The sequence below is a fragment of the Hemicordylus capensis genome, chromosome 11 (assembly GCF_027244095.1).
Source record: "Hemicordylus capensis ecotype Gifberg chromosome 11, rHemCap1.1.pri, whole genome shotgun sequence".
NCBI lineage: Eukaryota > Metazoa > Chordata > Lepidosauria > Squamata > Cordylidae > Hemicordylus > Hemicordylus capensis.
This window is the reverse complement of record NC_069667.1, coordinates 3,892,564-3,916,681: the sequence shown is the minus strand read 5'-3', so window position 1 is coordinate 3,916,681 and position 24,118 is coordinate 3,892,564. Positions and strand designations below refer to the sequence as shown.

General features: G+C 46.6%; 2 protein-coding genes across 8 annotated transcripts in view; one reads left to right on the top strand and one right to left on the bottom strand.

The window, feature by feature from the left end:
* The window catches only part of LOC128335362 (uncharacterized), a 161,333-nt gene that overhangs the window by 23,588 nt on the left and 113,627 nt on the right, over nt 1-24,118 (bottom strand). The window contains exon 5 of one of the 2 annotated variants that reach the window (XM_053273438.1): nt 3,219-3,287. The exons of the other annotated variant lie outside the window; for it this stretch is intronic. Coding sequence (XP_053129413.1) covers nt 3,263-3,287 — 25 coding nt within the window. The 3' untranslated portion in view covers nt 3,219-3,262. Of the gene's footprint in view, nt 1-3,218; nt 3,288-24,118 lie in introns of those variants that run through there. 2 annotated transcript variants of the gene reach the window in all.
* Nucleotides 1-24,118, top strand: part of LOC128335359 (vascular endothelial growth factor receptor kdr-like) — a 207,074-nt gene that overhangs the window by 136,072 nt on the left and 46,884 nt on the right. For all 6 annotated transcript variants that reach the window (XM_053273429.1, XM_053273431.1, XM_053273432.1 and 3 more), the window contains exons 12-17: nt 2,985-3,093; nt 9,454-9,744; nt 14,143-14,289; nt 17,987-18,112; nt 21,299-21,405; nt 22,397-22,532. In XM_053273429.1, the coding sequence (XP_053129404.1) occupies nt 2,985-3,093; nt 9,454-9,744; nt 14,143-14,289; nt 17,987-18,112; nt 21,299-21,405; nt 22,397-22,532 (916 nt within the window). The remainder of the gene's footprint in view (nt 1-2,984; nt 3,094-9,453; nt 9,745-14,142; nt 14,290-17,986; nt 18,113-21,298; nt 21,406-22,396; nt 22,533-24,118) is intronic.

The window sequence follows — 24,118 nt, the reverse complement described above, 5'->3', positions numbered from 1 at the left end:
CACCAGCAACAGTCACTGGAGGGATGCTGTGCTGGGGATGGATAGGGCCAGTTACTCTCCCCCTACTAAATAAAGAGAATCACCACGTTAAAAGGAGCCTCTTTGCCAAGTTAGCAGGGACAGGTTGTAGTTAGTGTAGACAATACTGAGCTAGATAGACCAAGGGTGTGACTTGGAATAAGGCAATTTCCTATGTTCCTAGACTACTAGGCTGACACCATGCATCTCAACACGTAGGCTCTAGGGAATGTACTAAAATGAATGTCAGGGAATGCCCATTGAAATGTGCTGGTTCCTTCAATCGAAATGCCCTAGGAATGCATGGCTGTTGGCCATTCAGAAATTCAGTACATTCCATGGTGATTTTGAAGGAACCAATGCCTTCCAGTGGACACTCCCTGTCATTCATTCTAGTACCTTCCCTAGAGTCTACCTGATGCCATAGGACTTGCATGCAGAGGGTGCCAGGTTCAATCCCTGGCCAGTAGGGCTGGAAGAGACTCCTGCCTGAAGCTCTGGAGAGTCCATGTAGACTCTACTGAGCCAGATGGGCCAAGGGTCTGACTTGGTAGAAGGCAGCTACTATGTACCACTCTGGGAAGCAAGATACTGGACCCGATGGTCTAATCCAGCAGGGCTGCTCTTCCTCTTTTGCTTTTTGTTTTGCTTGCTTTTATCCTACTCGTCTCTCTATTTGATCATCTTTCTCTGCACATTTTACATGTGGGTCTTAAGATCCTTTCAACTCAAACAGATGAGATTTAAGAGAACAATCCCCCTAATCCCCAACTGCAGTTCATGACCAAAGACAGCCACAGTGAGGCTCGTTCTACCTGAGGTGCTTTTTCTAATCAAACATCTGTGCAAACATCTGCATCGTATAGTATAAAGGAGTTTTAAAATAACCAGCTGGCTGAGTGCAGGTCATGTGTGGACTGTGGGACTGTAGTCTGTACAGGGAGACCGTGCACTAGGCTCCGAGAGCGCAAAGTGGCGAGCTGACGAGCTCGGCTTTTGTGCTTTGCTAGCTGATAATTCAAACCACCCTTGTTTTTATGGAAGTGGGAATGTGGGTGTGGAGGAGGGCTCAGAGAGTCATAGAGGAACCAGACAAGATAAAGAATGATCTCAAATCTCAGCTGGGATCTTTGAAAATTCCCTCTTTCAAGTCAAAAACATCTGGACATTTTCACCCTTGCCATTTCCTTAACCTAGGGCTTGTCTACAGCACTAGCTTCCTGCATTTCAGTGTTTAAGTAGAATAGATTTAGCTTGCTTGTGACCTTCAGCATTTGCACTGAAAACATCTGGGAATCTGTAAAGGCATCATTGGAACAGGATATTATTTGCCTTCTGTAGGACAAGCTCTCCTCCTGCCCTTCCTTAACATTTTCCCTGCTACCTATTCCCCATGGTACCAAAGATAATATACTTATCCCAATGGTCGTCTTCTTTCCTAGAAGATAGGGAGGTGTGTCCCTGCTTGCTCCTTGAGTGGGAGCTCTAGGAAAGGTTGTTGTTTTTAAATCCACCTTCCCATCTTGTACCGCAAAAGGCACAGGTCAAAAATATAGGCACATTAATGCACTAGATAAAAATAGGATTATTGTTAGGGAATCAGGATATCTGAATGGAAAACACAAAAGGAAATAAGGCATTTCTAAATCTAATTTAAAAGTAGAGTTTTTTGGACCTATGATGTGCAAGACCATTCTAGTCTGTCTTTAAAAGAACTGAATTACAGTTGCCCAATGAAAAGAAATGATGGTTTGCAAGTTATTAACAATGTCTACTAGTCTGGTGGCTGTGGGCCACCTCCAGCCTCAGAGGCAAGATGCCTCTCAATACCAGCTGCAGGGCAGCCACAGCAGGAGAGGGGGCATGCCCTCAGCTCTTGCCTGTGGGCTTCTCAGAGGCATCTGGTGGGCCACTGTGGGAAGGAGGATGCTGGACTAGATAGGCTTTGGGCCTGATCCAGCAGGACTGTTCTGTTTTTAAGTGTGACAATGGTGTCTAAATCTATAGTGCTGCAAAACTGGAAATAAAGATTTGCTGCCTTCACACAGGAGGCTTCACCGCGTGTCTGTACTGCAAACTCAAAGTTGTCCCCAAAAAACATGCAAAAAGTGGGTTTTTTTTACCCCAGATATAAATCAAGCTGCACTCTAACACACAGTGAAAGCCCCAAACTGTGTGTGAAATGCTCCCCGATAGCTTGCCAGGACTTTGGGGTAAATCTGGTTGATATGTGAATGCGCACCCTCCATTTCAGAGGAGATGGTAAAAAAGTCTAAAAGTTATGTGTAAATAACTCCCAGCATAGACTTCTTCACAGAGGGGCTTATGGCCACCCAAATGGAAGTTGCCCATGGCAGGAAACAAACTGAAAGAAAATTTGACTTAAATATGGCAACCATTCTTGCAAATGTGGCATTATGAATACTACCTGCCACCATTCATATATTCTGGGCAGATATATCCATATATTCTGGGCAAAATTACTTTGATTTCTCTCCCTCCCTTTCTCTCCTCCTCTCTTTTCTATATGTTGCATGCTAGGATGGGTAGGATTGTCAAAATATAATTGGCCTGCGCAGATTAATCAGATATGGATTCAGTTGACTAATCTAGCAATTAAATCTATTAACCATTGTAGCTGCTTCTTCTTTCAACTTGTACTACTGCATGGCACAAGCTGTAATATATCTTCTTTTTGGCCCATTTTGACCACACTGAAGATTTCATGTTTGGTACTTTAAAAGAGGTTCTGCAGTCTTCTCTTGTCTAGGAACAAGTCAACAAGGGGAGAATGCTCAAGCAAGCTTGAGATGTAGAATGAAAGAGGACTGCTCTGGGATGTCCTTTGCCAAGTCTATTTTATTCTCAAACCAAGCACAGTGATTTCCTCTTCTGTGAACAGACGAGAAGTTTCTTCAGCAGGAGGCTCTAAGCAACAGCCTGTCTTCTCTTTCCACACTTGACAGATCATAAGCACCCTCACAACTATGGCAAGCAACGTCTCGGGGATCTACTTCTGTGTGGCTTCCAATACGCTTGGCAATGAAGAAAGAAGCATCAAATTCTTTGTCTCAGGTAAGACATCTGCAGGACACTGAAAGCAGCTTCACAGGTTATGGAGTGGATTCAGAATTCATTCCCTGCTGCTGTTGCCCCCAAGGCTGGATGGACACATCAGTGGTGGGGAAATTCTGTCACATGGGCACATCTTCCTGGGGCTGGTAGGCTACTCCTCTGCATGTATTCAAAGCCAAGATTCAAAGCGAGGTCTGCCCAGCACAGAACAGAATGGGACTATTACTGCTCATGACCTGGACACATAGGCGGATTACGGGAGAGGCAGTGGAGGCAGCTGCCTAGGGCGGCAAATATCCCCCCAGCGGCATTTTAAAAAAGAAATATACACATTTTTTAATGCGTGTGTTTTCACTTGACGGCACGGCACCAGGTGCCTGCCGTGCAGAATGCAAAGGAGCAATGGATGGCAGAGAGACCAGGCAAGTAGCAGGGCAGCGATAGCCAATGAGGCGGAGAGGGCGGCGAAGGGTCCTGTCCCAAGCCCGCCTCCCTCCCAAATGAGAGCGATCGCCCTGTCTCGGGCCTTTCTGCGCACACACGCTTTTTCACTAGAACTAGTGGCTTGAAATTGTTTTAGTGTTTGATTTAATTTGTTTTATGTTGAAAGCCACCCAGAAACATAAGTCTGTGGTGGTGTGTGTGTATGCATAAATAAATGTGCAACCCTAATGTATACATGGGTTGTTGTTTTTCCCCTTCTGTGCCCATGTACGTATATATACTTGCCAACCCAAAGCAACCCTTCCTTCATTTGAGGACGTGGACTCTGGTCCACAAAAGCTGCTCCCACAATATAAGTGCCACAAACGTTTGATGGTTTTTGAGTTTGCTGTCTTATCTCTCTTGCCTCTTGTTTTCTTGCCAGCCAAGCATGTTTCCCCCCTGGGTCTGAGGGAGCCCATGATTTCCTCTGAAACTAAATAAGAACGCCATCTAGCGGGAAAATAAACAGAGAGCTGTCAGACTTTTAAGAGTGCATCATCTGCAGTATAGGCTTCTACGTCCCGGGGAAATCTGGAGATTGTAGTGCTAAGGCGGGAGAGTGCCGGGATTTCTAAGAGGGAATTCTCAGCACCTAGTCAGACTGCAGTGCCAAGAATCCTCGGGCGAATGCCATGACAGCCAGTGGTGTAGTGCTGCAGAGACAGGAAGCGGCCAGTCCTGGTACTTCTTCCCCCCGCCAGGGTCTCAGCTGGGACACAAAGCCTTTGGCATCCTCCATGGAAATCATGTCCTTACCTTGCTATTCCAACCATTTGCCTTTCTTCCTGTCTTAGCAACATGGGAAGCTGCCTTATACGGAGTCAGACCCTTGGTCCATCTAGCTCAGTATTGTCTCTACACCAAGGATTTTTAACGTTGGGTCCCCAGATGTTTTTGGACTTCAACTCCCATAATCTCCAACCAAAGGCCACTGGGACTGATTATGGGAGTTGAAGGACAACAACATGTGGGGACCCAACGTTGAGAATCCCTGGTCTATACTGACTGGCAGCGGCTCTCCATGGTTTCAGGCAGGCATCTGAAAAGACATCCAGGGGGATGGGCGTGGCTGTGGGGCCTGTCCTGGAGAACGCCTGCACTTCTATTTTGTTTATTTCTTTGAAATATGTATACCCTCGCCCCTCCAGTGCACTACTGCTCAGGGCAGCAGTAGTATCTGAATTTGCGACTACATCACTGCTGACAGCTGAAGTGGTGTGACTCTGTAAGTACAGATGCACCTACAGTGAGTAGACCCCCCCCCCAGTTGCTCTAGGATCATGGAAGATCTCCTGCCAGTTTCCACGGCACTAGGGGTGTTCACTGTCCTCTTCTGCTCTAATGCACCAGTTCTGCCCAGCTCCATACCTGCATGCAGGATTTCAGTGAAAAGTGAGACTTCTCTAGTGTTTGCTGTTGCCCCAACCTGATGCCTTGGCAGTGGCATTGTGCAATGCCCCCCAAATGCCACCTGGAGTCTTTAATGTAACACTCTTCATCTGTGCCTGGAAACAGCAGGACTCTTCACTTGTGATTGGGTATCATTATCGGACCCTGCAGCAAGCCGGGGTTCTCTCTAGGGATGTATGCAGGAATCAGCCTCTGCCAGATTCCAACAGGAATTTTGAGGTTCCACTGTACTATATGTTAACAGAGCAGAACTCAATGTGTTGGAATATGTTATTGTTCCAGAAGTATGCTTCTGTAATTTCGCAAGGTAAGCGAGGGGTGATTCCTGCTCCCTTTTCTGTGTTTTTGTAGGAAAACATACCAAGGTCAATTAAAAAATGAATTCCTCCCATTTGAAACATGTTTTTATTTTCACAATTTCAAAAGGGTTCATTGACACATTTTAGAGATACAGTATACACTTTTAAAAACTGGGAATGGTTAAATTGGTTGGTTTTCTTCTGAGTGTTGGGCACGTGCCCTAAAATGCATTCCATTATTCCAAAATCTGGACATCCTGCTGGAATTCAGCCAGAGCAGAACCAAAGGAAGTTTAAATCTTAGAATAACAATGGATTAGAACTGAGGAATCATCCCTAGTTCTCTCTTGTGCACAAAGAGCAGGGATTTCCTCCCCAAAATATATACGTGTCCAGCATTCCCTGTAACAAGAATTCCCAGATGTTGACTACAACTCCCATAATCCCCATTCAAAGGCCACTACAGCTGAGGATGTTGGGAGTTGTAGTCAACATCTGAGAATCCCTGTTACAGCGAATGCTGCCTGTGACTAGAGTGATTGATTTGATTGATTAAGTGCCGTCAAGTCAGTGTCAACTCTTATCTACCACATAGATAGATTCTCTGAGACCAGGATGATCTGTCTTTCACTTGGCCCTTAAGGTCTCTCAGTCTCAGTGCGGCATTCGTTGCTGTCATAATAGAGCCCATCTACTCTGCTGCTGGTCATCCTCTTCTTCTCTTTCCTTCAACTTTTCCCAGCATTATGGACTTCTCAAGGGAGCTGGGTCTTTCATAATGTGTCCAAAGTATGATAGTTTGAGCCTGGTCATTTGTGCCTTGAGTGGAAATTCTGGATTGATTTGTTCTATGATCCATTTGTTTGTTTTCCTGGCTGTCCATGGTATCCACAAATGTCTTCTCTAGACTCCAGCACCAAAGTTCAAAAGCATCAATGCTTTTTCTATCTTAGTTCTTCAAAGTCCAGCTTTTGCATCCATAGTCACAGGAAAAACCAGTGTCCAAACGATTCTAATCTTTGTAGGTATAGACACATCCTGGCATCTAAATATCTTTCCAAGGCCTTCATTGCAACCCTACCAATTGCTAGTCTGCAGCATATTTCTTGACTGCTGGATCTTTGACGGTCGATCCTAAAAGGCAGGAGCTCTCCACCACTTCAAAGTCTTCATTATCAGTTCTGAGGCTGGTTTCTGTACCAGTTGTCATTAGTTTAGTCTTCTTGACATTCAGTCGTAGGCCCACGTTTTCACTGTGCTCCTTGACTTTCATTACTAGAGCTTGCAGATCATCCACATTCTCAGCTACCAGAGTGGTGTCATCAGCGTAGTGCAGGTTATTGATGTTTCTTCCTCTAACTTTAAAACCACACTCATCTTCTTCCAATCCAGCTTTTCTCAGTATATGTTTAGCATATAAATTGAATAAAGAGAGAGAAAGTATACAGCCTTGTCTTACTCCTTTGCCAGTCTGGAACCAGTCTGTTTCACCATGGTCCATCTGGACTGTGGATTTCTCTCCTGTGTATAGGTTTCTCATGAGAACCATGAGATGTTCTGGGACGCCCTCTTTCCTAAGGATATTCCACAACTTGACATGGTCGACTAGAGTAGCTGACTGCAAACCCTAACATTTATGGGTAATTGGGGGGGGGGGTATTTCAACAACCAACACAATCACCTCTCAGTCTTTATCTAGTGCTTCAGAGGCCTTGTGAACAATTCAGCATGTGCAGTGTTTATATATTTCAACGAGACTTGCGTGGAAGAATCTCCTGCAGGCTGTGCCCTTCCTGAGGACTGCTGGATATCCTCACGCAAAACTTTTAAAGGTTAGATTGCAGACAAGAGATAAGACTTACCGCCAGATTCCCCAGTGGGGGCAGCTGTGAGCAGTTGCCCCAGGCAAGTTTGTCATTCCGGACATGTTTATGAGACACACACAAAAGGCCTGCATCATTTCCACTTGGCAGCCTCAGAGGCACGATGCCTCTCAATCCCAGTTGCAGGGCAGCAACAGCAGGAGGAGAGAGGGCATGCACATACCTCTTGCCTGTGGGTTCCCCAGAGGCATCTGGTGGGCCACTGTGTGAAGCAGGATGCTGGACTAGATGGTCTGTTCTCACGGAACTGTTCTTATGGATGGCTCTCCTCCATTCTGACTGCAAAGAACCCACTCTTACCTTACAAGCTCAGACATGCCGCTTGCAAAATTATACAGATTGTAAATTATACAGATTATTATGCTAAGAACAGGAAATTAAAACCAATTAATTCCTTGTAAACACAAATGGAACCAGAGTTTCCTTTTGATTTATGCTGAGAGTTTACCTTTCCTCAGTGGCACATTTCCCCCATCTGTGTTGGGAAATCTCAGTAATTTTTAAAACACAGTAAACAAATGCATGGGGCCTGCTGATAGAAGAGAAGACGCCATGTGGCACATACTTGCGATAGAGGTATCTTTTTCAAAAACAAGGGGTTTCATCTGCTCAGAGCAAGGAAGTTAATTGCATTTTATGGCAGGATTATTGAAGCAAAATTTTATAATGTATAAGCAAAGTAAAAATGAAGAGAAATAGGTGCTTTTGTGTTCATCCCTTCCCCATGAAAAGCGGCAATGTTTAATTGTGAACTGGATATGTTTAGCCTGGAGAAAAAGAACACTATCATATTGATAGTGACCTTCAAATCTCTGAAGGGTTTCTTGTCATTTCATCCCATTGACTCTAGTCCAGCCATTGGAGGTAACAGAGAACAAGTCCACACAGAAGGAATTGGTTTGTTCTCTCTTGTTCCAGAGGGCTAAGCTAGAGCCAATGCCTTCAGATGACAAGGGAGCAGCTTTAGGCTAGCGATTCGGAAGGAGCTGCCACCTGGAAGAGCTATTCAACTGTGGAACAGCCTGACTCATGCGGTGGTTGGGGCTCTCCTTCACTTGAGGCCTCCAAACAAAGGCAGACTGGACAGCTGTCTGCACTGAGCAGAAGACCTCGATGGCCATTTCCAGAAATATGTCTCCAGTGGAGGGCACTGTGGAAACCCAGCCTGCCATTCTGAGATGGTTATGGAGGAAGCTCTTGGCAGGATCCATGCATCCATAGGCATAGGGTCCATTGGACAAGAGAGGGCAAATGTCCCTGGGCCCGGAGGGTCAGGAGGCCGACAAGCAGAGGCATCCTGCTTCCTGGGGGGGGGGCTCCTCCCAGTAATCTGGGCGGCCACCCTGCCACTGCTGCTGCCTCTGCTGCTGCCTCACCGCTGCCTCTGCTGCTGCCCACCGGTATTTTTGACATTAGAGCTAAACAAATAGAGCCCGGACAATGCACACATGCATCCACTCCTTTTCTCTTCTGCAGTGGTGGGGAGGGAGGGAGGGGGGCCGCCAGAAGTTGGTGCGTCACTTTCTGTTTGGAAGACACAAAGCAACGGCTCCACTGGCAAGCATGCGGGGCTTGGTAAGGGCTGCGTTCCCCTCCTCCCTTCTGAATGGAAGCACTGTTTTGTAAAGCGCCCTTAGATTTCCCATCTCTGGACATCACAGCAGAGAGGAGGAAGAGGCAAGCAGGTTGCCCCACCCCCTTGCGTCTGACTTCAGGTGCAGGGGGCGTGGCTTGGGGCACTGGGGCGTGCTTTGAGTGCACGATAGGGGGCCGCTTCCTGCTCTTTGGCCCCAGGGAAGCTCGCTGTGCCCCTGCACGCCTCCATCTAAGTTCAGCAACTGGAAATAGAATTGCCAGCTCATTCTAGACAGAGTACTTAGAAAGGTTAAGACCAGATTTTCGGGGGCTGAAGAGACTATTTAGCCACAGACCAGCACGATTGCCTTGCAGATTCTGCCTTGCAGAATAAACCTGTTGAGAGAAACAGTTCAACAGATAAACCGGTAAACAATAATAAAAGCAACATCTCTACCAAGTACAGAACTCAGTCCAACCGATAAATTAGTAAACCATCATTTGAAATAATGTGAAAATCTAGAATTGTGGGTTCTTTTGCATTTTGGTTGGTTGTGTATGAACCCAGGTATGGGTCTTTTTCTGTTTCTCGCATGGTTTACCCTCAGTCCATTGGTTTCTGAGAGGTCGTCCTCCTGAATGAAAACAAGGAGCTGTTGCTCTTCCTGGCTACAGTGCAAGTACAGCTGTGTGTGTCCTTTCCCCAGATGTCGTTTACATCCAGACCGAGCCACAAGTCACCGCCATCGTAGCAAGCAACGTCCAGCTGACCTGCAAAGCGTCCAAGTACATCTACAACCACCTGTCATGGTATGACCCCCTCTCCCAGGCGGTCCCTCTGGGCTTGATGCAGCAGAAGGTCGACAACTACTCCATCTCCCTCACCCTGGACATTAAGAACGTCTCGCAGGACCGTGCTGGGCTGTACAAGTGCAGAGCCCGGAGTGACCCCAGCAGCACTGAGGGCCTGGAGAAAAGCACCCTCCTCCGCATCAAAGGTGAGCCCGAGAGATGGCTGCCACCGACCAGCCTTCACCATGGGAAGACTGCTGGACAGCTTACCTGCAGCCCACCAGCCCAAGCCAGGTTTTGTTGAGCCCCCAACTCCACCCCCTTGTGCCACCACACATCTGAGGGGTTGCGTTCAACTGGCTGGGTCACAACCTGTATGGGCCTGCCTGAGTGTTCAACATTTTTCTCACCATCAAAATCTTTAAAAACAAACAAACAAAAAAACCCAAACAATTAAAACATTTATTTTATTTTATTTTATTTTACATATTTTTATACTGCCCCAAACTTACATCTCTGGGTAGTTTACAAGAAGATAAAAACAACATTAAAACATTAGTTAAAAACAAAAAAACAAGAAATTTAAAACACAACAATTTAAAATGTTTAAAACAATATTCTAAAACAACAATAAAAACAATCAAAACAGTATCAGTTAAAAGTCTGGGTGAACAGATGTGTCTTTAAAGACCTTTTAAAAGCTGTCAGAGAGGGGGAGGCTCTTATTTCACTAGGGAGCGCATTCCAAAGCCTTGGAGAAGGCCCGTCCCTGAGTGGCCACCAGATGAGCGGGTGGCAAATGCAGATGGACCTCTCCTGATTATCTCAATGGGCAGCGGGGTTACTAAATTAAATTATTAAATAATTACATTTAAAGCCCTGAGCAGCTTGGGCTGTCTCTTCCTAGCTGAATCTACCCACCTGACTAGATCAGCTATGAGGGCTCTGCTCCGCGTGCCAGCAGCTGCTGAGACCCGTTTGCCAAGCATGCGGAACAGGGCCTTCTCAGTGGTTGCCCCCAGGCTGTGGAATGCCCTCGCAGGCGAGATCCACACAGCACCCTCTCTCCCAGCCTTTTGGAGGAAAATGAAAACTGCCCTTTTTATCCAGGCTTTTATCCAATGAGCTCTCCCTTGCTCTTTTTACATGATTAGCTGTATTTGTTCTGTTTGTTCTTTATGTTTATGTTTTTATTGAATTGTTTTTATCTTGTTGTTAACCGCCCTGGGGGGGTCTTAGGACGAAGGGCAGCATATAAATAGTTAGTTAGTTGGTTGGTTAATTAATTAATTAATTAATTAAACATGAGTTAATCCCTGCTAACTGAGCAAAGAGGCTGTTAAGTAGGGATGTGCAAAACGTTTCAGGCACAGAACAATCTGTGCCCGAAACGACCAATTTCAGGTGATTCGGAGCTGAACCGTCAGGTGATTCAGAGCTGAATCACCCCGGTTTCGGGTCCGAATTTTTCGGGTGTTTCAGGTCTCCTTTTTGTGCCCTAGAAAAGTGCCAGCCTTGTCTTCTTCTTCCCCCTCCGTTTTCAGTTTGACGTCTCTTTGAATTTCCCACCTTTTTGCCTCCATTGATTTCAATGCAGAAATTGCTTTCCTTTTACTTTAATTGAAAAGGTCCTGGGGGCAAAAGAGTGGGGTGGGGTGGTAGTTCCCAATGGGTGGAGGTTACCACCCCAATTGCAGAGGGATTGGGCAAAGGGCTGATTTTTGGTGAATTTCTGAAGTTTTAGTGTCTTTGGGGCAGATAGAGGGCATAACATGGGATCTGGGCCAAAAGAGTGGGGTGGGGTGGTAGTGCCCAATGGGTGGAGGCTACCACCCCAATTGCAGAGGGATTGGGCAGAGGGCTGATTTTTGGTGAATTTCTGAAGTTTACACATCTTTAAGGTTTTCCCCCATTAAGTATAATGGAGGGTGTATCGCTTCATGTCGGGGGGAAAGGGGTGGCCCAGAGCAGTGTGGGGTTGGTGGTAGTGCCGGGTAGGGGCAAGGAAGCTACCTGAATTTTTTCAAAGGATTTGGGCAGAGGGCTGATTTTTGGTTAATTGTTGAAGTTTACGTGTCTTTAAGGTCTTTCCTCATAAGTTATAATAGAATGGAGCTTTCAGCAGCCCCATAAGTGCACTTGGGGGGTGCTGGGGTGGCCCAGAGCAAGTGGTGGTGTAGTGCACATAGGGTGCCAACCACCCCCATGGGTTTCTAACCCATGGCGTACAGGGTTCTGTTGTTTCTGAGGTATTCTGAGTGTGGATTCTATGGTAGCAAATGAGATTTTCAATGACACACCATGAATCCACTCTAATTTGCTATCATAGAATCTAAACCTTAAAGACATGAACTTCAACAATTCACCAAAAATCAGCCCTCTACCCAAATCCTTTGAAAAAAATCAGGTAGCTTCCTTGGCCCTATTCTTGCCCCCTTCTTCCTTGCCCCTACCCAGCACTACCACCAACCCCACACCGCTCCAGGCCACTCCTTTTCCACCGACGTGAAGAGATACACTCCCCATTCTACCTAATGGGGGAAAACCTTAAAAACTGATTTTTTTAAAAAAAAAAAAAATCAGCCCTCTGCCCGATCACTCTGCAATTGGGGTGGTAGCCCCCACCCATTAGGCACTACCACCCCACCCCACTCATTTGCCCCCAGGACCTTTTCAATTAAAGTAAAAGGAAAGCAATTTCTGCATTGAAATCAATGGAGGCAAAAAGGCAGGAAATTCAAAGAGACGTCAAACTGAAAACGGAGGGGGAAGAAGAAGACAAGGCTGGCACTTTTCTTCTGGCCCAGATCCCACTTTCTGCCCCCGATCTGCCCCAAAGACACTAAAACTTCAAAAAACAACCAAAAATCAGCCCTTTGCCCAATCCCCCTGAAATTTGGGTGGTAGCCTCCACCCATTGGGCACTACCACCCCACCCCACTCTTTTGGCCCCAGGACCCATTTTTATTACCTGAATCAATTCGGATTCGGGTAAATCCGAACCGAATCAGGGGTGATTTGGGTGAGCAAAATTTGGGCACAGAACAGGGGTGTTTCGGTTCGGGTCTGAACCGGAACACCGAAAATACCGAATTGCACACCCCTACTGTTAAGGTGGTGCCTCTCTTTATCCCTCTTCATCCTAGCTTAACATTTCTCCAGGGTGTTTCCCTCCTGTGTGTTTCCCTCCTGTGTGTTTTTAGATTTTTGGTTTCTTTGGGACAGGGCCACCTTCTCATTCCTTTTGATATGGAAACCACTTTGAAAGCTTTGCTGCCGAAAAGTGGTATATGAATTTCGTCAGTCATCATTAAAAGGATGGCTGTTTCTCCTCACTAGCCACTTGATCTGCTGTGACTTTCTTTGGGTCAGGGAGAATTTCCCCAGCAGAACAAATGGAAAAGTGGATTTCAGCTTTTTCTGCTGATGCAGCAGCAATCTCTTTTTGGGGCTGTTATCTGCAGCCAGGTACGGCAAGAAACTTTACTTCAAAAAGCTGCATCTGTCACTCACTTGGCACAAAGTGTTTAGTTGCACAGTTGAAGATTTTGGAAAGGACTCAGCAGGGTTTTGAAATACCCCCATGCCCTTCAGTCCTAAATGGAATTTTCAATACTCCGGGACCATTAGTCAACCATGGGAAGCTGCACTTTGGAAGTGGGATATGCCGCTATGGGCCAAATAAGACAAGATTACCATCAGCTTCCCCATCACTTTTAATTTGGCAAATAGCAAACACAGGAGGGCCCAATACAGACCAGGACCACAGCACTGGGGAAACTGGGGCAATCCTTTTCCCCATATATAAACTAAGGAAGCAGGCGATCTGAACGCAGAACCCTGTTGTCCTATCAACTAGGGATATGCATGAAACGGATTTTGCGTTTCATTTTGAGCTCGAAACACAAAGCAAAATGCTCAAAACCTTTCGTTGAAACAGTGGCCAAGCTGGCTGTTTTGACTAAACAAACTCAAAACAAGTTTCAAGTGTTTCAAGGGCCATTTTGGAAGGCTGTCTTTCTGGGGAGAGCTGGATTCAGCAGGGAGACAGGCCAGTCCTCCGAGGTGGGCTGACATGCTAGGTCTGGAGCAGAGGACTTAGAAACGCTCAAAATGTTTCGACCCCAAACAGGGTTGTTTTGTTTCAAGCTCGAAACAAGCCCTTTATACTAAGGGTGTTCTGTTTCGAGTTCGCAACACTTGGAGTGGCCCATTTTGAGCTCAAAATGTTTTGCACATCCCTAGTATTTTTATTTATTTTATTTTAATATTTCGCTCTTCCTCCAAGGAGCCCAAGGAGTACATAGTTAAGTGTCTCCTCACAACAATCCTGTGAAGTAGGTTAGGCTTTGGTCTTATGCGAAAAGATCCTGCCTTAATAGTTTATAAAGGCAGTTTCCTTTGGGAAAAGGTTCAGTTTACCAGATGCCTCTGATGAAGTGAGCTCTCTTGTCTATGAAAATGTCTGCTGCCATAAATCTGTTCGTCTTTGAGATGCCACAAGACACTCATTTTGCGTTTGCTGTAGCAGACTAACTTGGGGGTGTGGAAATGCAGGTCTGTGGAGGGGTGTGCCTTTCAGTGTCTTTTCTCTTGGCTTGCAGTAAAGACGGTGCCATACATTATGGAGAATTTTACAGATTTGGAAGTTAATATTAGTGGGAAGATTGTTCTGGAGTGCAAAGTAAAAGGAACACCAAAGCCCATCCTTGCTTGGCTGAAAAATGGATATCCAATTGCACCTGCGTCAGGTAAGCTGGCATTTCCTAGACTTTGGACCTTTCTGGCACAGGTTTTTTGTTCTGGATTACAATGGGTAGCACACTTTGTTCTTGCACACAAGAAGACAGAACTGCTCTGAGAAGGATGAATGGGTACCCTCCTGTGGGACAGCCTGGTTCATGTGCTTTCTGGTTTTCTGCCTTGCCCTTTACCTAGTCAGTCTGAGGCCTGAGATGGGACCATCTTTGCTCTGCAGTTGTGGTGCTTCTGGGATTCCCAGCTCTTGACAGTTGTAGGGCAGGGCATCCGCACTTCTCCTGACCCCTTCAGCTGAGATGATTTCACTGCCCGTATCTTAGCAGAGAACAGAAATCCATGCTTCTTGGCTCTCCACTCTAGCAAGCATAGACTGTCTGAAGCATCTGTAGCATTAACCCAGCATAGCCACTTACCCTTGAAGACGGTATATTGCCCTTCAAAACGGTATAGAACTTTAGTTGGTCCACATTATGTGAACCGCCTAGAGCTTTCTGGGTTAGGGGGTATAATAAAAATAATAATTAAATTTGTAGATCACCTCAAGCTTCCATCTCTGGGCAGTTTACAACAACATAAAGCAAATGAAAACAAAAATGAAATACCTTAAAACAATTAAAAACCACAGTCAAGTTAAAAAGCTTGGGTGAAAAAATAAAGTCTTTCGGGACTTTAAAAAAGTTGTCGGGGATCCATCATGCTGCAGATAGAGTGCTGTCTGTGATCAGCAGGATGGACCGTATTGTGCTGTTTAGGGGGAGGCCCATAGCTCACTTGCAAAACACATGCCTTGCATGCAGAAGGTCCCAGGTTCAGTCCCTGGCACCATTTCCAGTAGGGCTGGGAAAGACCCCCACTAAGGCCCCCCAAGACCAGGGAGCAGGGGATCTCGGGATCACCTCCTTCCTTGAGCATGGTTTCTTCTCCCAACAGCCTTCTCTCTGTCTCCTAGTTGACAGGGGTACAGTTGGTGGGGATGAGACAGAGGTTCTATTTGGCTGCGACACCCTCATTATGGGTAGCTTCCCCAAAAAAGTTTGCTGCCCACTTATAGGAGGGTGTTCAACTGTTTTATTTCAGCAGCATTTTTAAGTCAGGGTTTTTAAACTGCTGTGTTTTTATCGCTGCCATTGGGGTACTTATTTTCTTACTGCATATTATTGTACTGTTTAAAAAAACTTTATACTGCATAGGTGTATGAATGTAGAGAAAGCTGGGATATCAGTTTTGTAATAAACACATAAATACATTGACTAGAACTTGGATGCTGGACTGGTGAGTGAATTCTGATGCACATTGTAGACTCTTGATTTGGCAGGGGTGGGGGGGTGTGAGGCTCATATGCAATAATATATATGGGTTCATTCTTCGCTTTACAAAATACTGTTTAAGAACTGCTCTAGGGATTTGTATGCGCATGTGTCTGTCGGTGATGTCACAGTTGTTGGCCAGTCAGCAACCATTACTACTGTAATACAGCCAGAGGAGGAATTGGCTTCTCCCCAGTTGCTGCTGAAGAATGGAAGGACTGGCTTATTACCACTTGCCCCAGAAGTGGGAAAAGCTGTGTGTGTTTTAAGGACAGTGTTATTCAGCATCATCAGTCTTTCTCCCTTGTGGACGTTTGCTGTACAGGTCTCAAACTTGGGTCTGACTCCTTATCTATTGCAAAGATGCACATCTTCAGGGTCTTTCCCCCCCGCAGACCATTTTCCCTTTCTCCTTTTGAGTGACTGTCTCTGTGCCTTTAATTTTCCATCTTGGGTAGAGAGAAAGGATCATCCATAATTCAAATCAGGCTGTTCTGGGCAGAAACTCTTTACAGCTACTGAAATTTCATAAATAATTCCAGTGGGACAAGCATCCAACTCATCCAGCCAATGGAAACATAAATAAAATATCTAGGGGAGAGGGGGAAAACCCACCTCGGGGTAAATATTCTAGCACTCAGCACGGTAACTTGCACGCAGAGCGTATGTTAACAACGGCAGTGTTCATAGGCAGGACACGCTGTAGACTCCAAATCGGTCCCCCTTTCAGATGTCAGTCCCTGGGGCGCTGCTTGCTTGCTGATGCCATCTCCTTAGCAAAACAGATTAGCTTGGAAATTGCAACTCCTGGCACCAGGGAAATTAAAGGCAGGGGATAGCTGTGGGGGAGAGGGTGAGGTGGTCTCTACTCTGCGCCGCTAGGGTTGCTTTTTATAATGTTTTTGCACATCTCCCGTCCTTACAAACAGGAAGGGGATGGAAAGAGGCATGTATCTGGCATGAACCTGCTCCAAAAACACCGGTCTACTTCTAAAGCACCTCTCCTCACTCCCCCCACCAGATGTGCAGTGCAAAAATAAAGCAATAGACAGCCATCTGTTGTGCACTGCATGCCACACATTCAAAAGGCTGCCTGTCAGCTGGCTGGGCCACCCTTAGAGGAAGCTCCTCCTAGCACACGCTGAAGCTTTGGGGCAGTTATGCAGCAGCACTCTGGAAACCATGAGCTCTGCACCACCACCATGCACAACAAGCTGTGGGGACAACACAACAAGGTGTGGGGTCAAGAACACAGAGGTGCCTGCAGAAGCTGGCAACAATGAGCATGGTTTCCATCAGGATGCACGGTTTGGGTTTGGGGAAGCAAAGCAGGGACCCGTTCTCCAAGGGGCAAGCCAAGCAGCGACAATGGAAATGAGAGGCACTCATTCTGCAAGGACTCCACTGTCCTTAGGCCAGGTTTCCATGATTCCATCCACGTTTCTACACCTGGGAGGGCGCTTCATGGTATAGCACCTAATAGTAGAGGATTCCAAGGCAGAGGGTCCTTAGCTCAGGGTTATAGCTCTAGCTTTCTGCCCCAAAGGGCAGAGACTCAGTGCCAGCCCCTCAAGTTGAAGGGATCTCAAGCAGAGCTGGACAATGGCATGCAGAGGCTCTAAAGCCCGGGCTGCAGAACTTAGCCCCTCTTGCAGATGTTGGACTACAACTCCCACAGTCCCTGACTGTTGTCCACTGTGGCTGGGGATTATGGGCGTTGTAGTGCAAAAACAGCTGGATGGCCAAAGTTGTGCAGCCCTGCCTACACCAAGCTTCACAGGTCTCATAGCATTACCAAAATAATACATCTTTTTGTTGTATATTCCCAATGACGAAAACACTCACCATCACAGCCATGGTGTTTGTCTCTTCAGACGGATGCTGCGTAACTGTGAGCAATGTGGGGGCAGGGAGGGGGTGACACACCCAGCCCTGGAGGAATTTCTGACCCACTTCTGGCATGTGCACTATTATAGGGTTTGGTTTTTTAACATAAACTGTCCCCAAAGGGCTATGGTGTTGTAATACTCAGTGCACTGTTTCCTTCCTCCTTTATTTCAACCAATTAGGTAAAATTTGAAATGTAGTCCCGTTTTGGGGGGTATCAGAGGCCCCTCATAATGAGAGGCCCTAAGCTGTAGCTTATTTAGCTTGTGCCTAAAGCAGCAGTGATCTCAGGTAGCAGAGCCACTGCCTGTCAAAGCAGACCAAGCTGGACTCTGACTCAACACGGCAGCTTCACAGGACTTCATTTCTCCTTCTCTTCCTATCCAGCTACTGCGTGGCACTGCCGATTGAACTGGTGCCCATTACATTTGGAAACTGTTTCCTTAGCAGACGTTGTTGCATATATTCAAGTGATTTTCAATCCTTCCCGCAGGGATAACCATGGAAAACAACACCCTGGTGATTGAGAGAGTGAAAAAGGACGACGAGGGTCAATATGAGTGCAAAGCGGTCAATGAAATGGGCCAAGACAGCACGGGGGCGTTTATCAAAATAAAAGGTGAGGTCGCAAGTGCAGGGCAAAGGCAAGTATTGGCTCAGCCCAGCACCGGAACGATTCGGGCCATCTGAGAAGGAGCTGACGTTCTCCCCCATTCACAGTTGGCAAACATGGAAGGCAGCACATTAGCAGATTTCAGAGGGGCGAAAGGGCGTTTTGTGGAGGCAGTGGCTGATGCTCCCCACCCCCCTAGGATCCCCATGGATGATGATGCCACGGCACCATGCAGTGTCTTTGCCAGTGGCAATTCCAGGGAGAAATGGTGGCAGTTGTTGGTAGGACCTGCTGCTGTGAAACTAGTGATGGTGGTGAAAAGGGGGAGCCGGAAGACACTGTCACTGGTTCCCCGCTTTTGTCCACCCCACCCCTACTAGGGTTGCCATTGACTATGGGGCACAAGTGGGGGGGGGTTGTTGAGGGGCATCTGTGGGCGGGGTGGGGGTGTCATCCTAGAAGCCTGAGTAGCAATACATTTGTAAAAACAACTACAAAACAAGCCCCATGATTTCACAAAGCTTCTTGTTCACACAGACCATCCCACGCAGACATAGAGCAAGTGTCGGGTGAAAAATTAAGAGAATCCCCCAGGTTTACACACACACACACACCCCACATCCCCACTAAAAGCCTCACTGAAAGGCTTTTTTATCTGCCACAAGTGGCGAGTCAGTTAGCAGGAGTCTGTAGGTCTATTTACATTTGACAAGTAAACAATTAGCAACTTGCAAGGTGTAAATAAAGCCACGCAATTGCTCCTGCACGTTTGCAGAGTAACAGGGGCTTCTTTTGTGAACTTTGTTGTTTCTTTGACACTATAATATGGACTTCACCCAGGAGAGCTCCAGGCTCTGCCAATAATACAGGAAAAACAGCATCCCGTTTGGGACCAGAAATTTTTGCCTCAGATACAGGACTTCCCGTATAATACAGGACTAACCCCTTCCGCCCCAAAGGTTCAAGCTTCCGGTTCTTCCATGCAGATTCTCAGCTTAGCCGGATCTCATCTGAAGGACACATGGGAGTTTGGAACTTACACCCATCCCTGTATTCCAAACCATTTCTGAAGCACTGAGCAGCCCTTCCCACTCCCTGACTGGTCATCTGCTGGGGAGATAAGCAAATCCTTGTGCACTGGTGTGCAAGCTGGGAGGAGGAGATCTGTCTTCCCACACCCCAACTAAATCTCACCTCAGCAGTCCATGGACAAGGTGATGGAGAGCTGGTGGCCTCCCAGCTCCAGGTGGTCTTGGGGGAAACTCATTATCTAGACCCATTTCAAACTGGCTTTCGGGCGGGCTATGGGGTGAAGACTGCCTTGGTCGGCCTGATGGATGATCTCTAATTGGGAATTGACAGAGGAAGTGTGACTTTGTTAGTCCTTTTGGATCTCTCGGCAGCTTTCAATACTATTGGCCATAGTATCCTTCTGGAACGTCTGAGGGGATTGGGGGTGGGAGGTACTGCTTTGCAGTGGTTCTGCTCCTACCTCATGTGCAGATTCCAGATGGTGTCTCTTGGAGACTGCTGTTCTTCAAAATCAGAACTTTCGTATGGTGTCCCTCAGGGCATGGTATTGTCTCTGATGTTGTTTAACATCTACATGAAAAACCACTAGGAGAGATCATCAGGAGATGGTGCAGGGTGTTATCTATATGCTGATGACACCCAAATCTATTTCTCCATGTCAACATGATCAGGAGAAGGCATAACCTCCCTAAATGCCTGCCCGGAGGTGGTAATGGGCTGAATGAGGGATAACAAACTGAGGCTGAATTCCAGATAAGATGGAGATACTTATTGTGTGGGGTCGGAACTCAGGAGACAATTTTGATCTGCCAGTTCTGGATGGGGTCACGCTTCCCCAGAAGGAACAGGTATGCAGTCTGGTGGTGCTTCTGGATCCGAACCTCTCCCTGGTGTCCCAGGTTGAGCCGGTGGCCAGAGGTGCTTTTTTATCAGCTTTGGCTGATACGCCAGCTGTGTCCGTTTCTTGAAATTAATGACATCAAAACAGTAGTACATATGCTGGCAACCTCTAGGCTGGATTACTGCAATGAGCTCTATGTGGGGCTGCCTTTGTGCGTAGTCCGGAAACTGCAGTTGGTTCAGAATGCAGTGACCAGGTGGGTCTCTGGGTCATCTAGGAGAGACCGTATTACTCCTGTGTTGAAATAATGAGATTGGCTGCCAATACGTTTCTGGGCAAAATACAATGTGCTGATTATTACCTATAAAGCCCTAAACAGAGAGAGAACTTCTCCACCTTGAGCCTGCCCCCCCCCACCCCCCGGCCCATTGAGATCATCTGGAGAGTTTCATCTGCACTTACTGCCAACTCATCTGGTGGCTACTCAGGGACGGGCCTTCTCCGTTGCTGCCCCTGAACTTTGGAATGCGCTCCCTGTTGAAATAATAATAATAATAATAATAATAATAATAATAATAATAATAATTATTATTATTATTATTATTATCACATTTATATCCCGCTCTTCCTCCAAGGAGCCCAGAGCGGTGTACTACATACTTGAGTTTCTCTTTCACAACCACCCTGTGAAGTAGGTTAGGCTGAGAGAGAAGTGGCCCAGAGTCACCCAGCTAGTTTCATGGCTGAATGGGAATTTGAACCCGGGTCTCCCCGGTCGTAGTCCAGCACTCTAACCACTACACCACGCTGGCTCTCCATCTAATAACAGCCTCCCCATCTCTGGCAACTTTTAAAAAGGCTCTGAAGACACATTTATTGACCCAGACTTTTAATTAGATTTATAGTTTTAATTTTAATGTTGAGTTTTAAATTATTTTAATGTTTAAATGATTTTAATTTTTTTAAATGTTTAGATGATTTTAATTCAGAGACGCAAATTTTGGGCGGTACAGAAATATGTTAAATAAAACAAAACAAAAACACCTTTCTGCAACACGGGTGCTCAACCTTGACTACCCAAATGTCGTTGGACAACAGCTCCCATCATCCCCAGCCACAAAGGTGCTCTGAAATCATTGCCACAGTGCCAGCCCCTTAGGTCAGGCCCCAGGGTGTTTGCTTTAGAGAGGTGACCCCTTTCTCTTACAGAGTGAAATGACGCCCTTTTAACACCTTGATGGCAGGTGGGGCTTCTGGGTCATGGAGCATGACAGGGAGGGAACACTGAGCCGAAACCTCATTGTGCCTTTCCTTTGCAGGCTCCGAGGAAAAGTCCAACGTCGAAGTGATCATTCTGGTGTGCACTGGATTGGCAGCCACCCTCTTCTGGCTCCTGCTGACTCTCTTCATACGGAAGCTAAGAAAAGTAAGAGGACCTCTGCAGTGCTCTAGCGAAGGGCTCCCTGTTTAGGTGCTGAGTATGTTGCCACGAGTGTCCGAGATCATGGAGAACAAGAGGCGCTTTTCAGTAGCCATAAAACCAAAAATGAAGTGATTCTGTGTACTGTCCAGATCCATTAGAATCACAACGGAGCTTGCTGTTGACTTCAGTGGAAGATGAGTTTCATATGTGTACTATCTATCCAAATGGGATAAATAAGGGAAATGGGCTGTGGCTTTAATTGCTTAAATGCAATGCTCGGAGACCCTCTTTTTTTCTTCATCGCCCCTGAGCAGTCAACCTGCCATCCAGAAAGTCTGGTTTGTGTGTTAGTGCCAGAAATTAAAACCTCCTCAAATTTTTTTCGAGAGCTTGGCTGGAGCTGCAAAATTCATCTCATTTCCATGGTTCACATACTTCTTGGCTTCTCTGCAAAGGTTCCAAAGGACTGGCGGCCTCCACGAGTCCGATGGAAAATTTAATAAAAATGACACGAGATGACAACTTTCTCCTCTGGATGTGGCCCAAACCATTGTTCTAACAATGGCCCTTGATTACTCAAATAATTCTTCCCATCTGCAAAGGTAGCAAAGGGGAAAATTATGCTTGCATCTTCCTTATTTGTTTCTAAAATACTGAAAGGGCCTGTTTTGTTGGGTGTTTACTCTTCATCAGTGCTCTGCAGAGTAAAGGCACAAGTGTGCATTAACCTGTGAAGAACTATGTGTGTGTGCTCTCATAAACAGATGTGTATATGCAGCAAATAAGCAGGATGCCAGAAAACTAGCAAGTCCCTGGAACTCTGGGTTTCCCTGGCTAACACATGTGGAAAAATTGCTGGAGGAAGCTGGGCCACAGCAGGATAATAAACTGTTTTTGTATTAAGACAGTGGCCCAGTTGATATCCTTAACATGTTTACTAATCTGCATGCTCTCTCCTAGTGAATATATTTATTTTCCTCCCCACTCCTCGCAGCCTGATGCCACCGATATTAAAACGGGATACTTGTCCATCATCATGGATCCTGAAGAAATGCCCCTGGATGAGCAATGTGAGCGTCTCCCGTATGATAGCAGCAAATGGGAATTCCCGCGAGATCGGCTGCGGCTGGGTAAGCGAGACGGACGGTACTGGCCTCAGCAGCCGTGGCGTTGCTTTGGACGTTCTGAGGAGCCTAAACTAGGCTGGCGTTTTAGGACAGGAGTTCCCAGCAGGGGGTATAACTAATACCCCTATGGGTACTTAATGGGCTCCCTGGGAATACTCAGAGCTCTTCATCGGAGGACTTCCAGCTTCCTTAGCAGTATGTCTCAAAGGGGAGGGAGGGTGAAGATCCTCCTCCTCTGCTCCTGATTGGCTGGGCTATGTGCTGAAGCCCAGCATGTCCCTCCCCACCAGCCTGACGGACAGGCTTCAGAAAATCAGCACTGGGCATTCCCATTGGAATTGATAGGACAAGTAAGCTTCAAGGAAACTTACTTAATATCAGTAAAACTACTTATGAGCAACATAATCTGGATGTAAGCCGATGACTGAAGTAGCCGGTCTCATAACTGTAACATTTAAGAGAGAATGTGTGAGTGTGTGTGTGTGTGTGTGTGTGCGCGCGCGCGCTGAAGATTTGCGACAGTTACTCCTGCTAACTGAGCCTTTGCATCTGCTAACTGAGCAAAAAGGCACCTTTTAAAGTGGTGATGCTCTTGTATTTAGCTGGGGGAGAGCAAATGGGCTTATCCATCCCAAGCACAGAAGCCCTCCAGTGGCTGTTGTTAGTATCTGCCTTCTGTTTCTTTTTAGGTTGTGAGCCCTTTGGGGACAGGGGACTATCTTATTTATAAATTAACTGTTTTTCTATGTAAACCGCTTTGAGAACTTTGGTTGAAGAGCGGTATATAAACTATCCATTGTAGTAGCAGAAGGGATACAGTTGTTTAAAACCGCTTGGGACCCCCTGTTCTAGGACAATGGCTTTCAAAGTGTCTCCCTCCAAGCAAGCTTTGTCGCTACTGATTCACCTGCCACAGAACCCCAGCAAGGCACAGAGGATTGTGGGGCACATTTTAACATTGAAGAATCAAATCATTTAAAAAACGGGTTCCATTCTGGTTCAAGTTCGTGGGTAGATTTCAACTCTGCAGTTCAGTACTGGTCCAGATGCCAGCTTCAGAAAGTGGCTTGGTAGACACTTTGAATTGGTTTCGATGCATCTTGCGCCAAATAGCATCAAATTCATGCTGCAGCTCTATTGTTTTATCTGTTAAGCATGGTTTACAAACACAACACAACACAACACAGAAAAAGGGAATTAAAATAAAACCTCAGGAAAACAAGATGTTAATCGTACAATTGAAAAAAGTGGGTCACCTGCTTCTGTAGCCCGGTGCTTAAACCGGGTTTGCGGAGCGGGTTTTTGAAATCGTGAGTAGCCGCGGCACGGCTACTCACGAGAAGACCCCTGACTACTCACGGGAAGACCCCTGACCCCCATAATGGAGCCGGCAGTCATCTGGGCAGCCGAACCAGCCGCCCAGGGCTGTGTCCCTGGTCGTCTGTGGGGAGATCGGGCTTAGCGCTCTCTTGGCCCTATGGAGGCGGGTCTCCTTGATTGTGAGACCCGCCTCTGAGTCTCACTGTTGTGTTGCAAGAACGGGGGGCGGGGGGGGCAGTCAGTGTGATATCATGGCTAAAGGGCTAGTC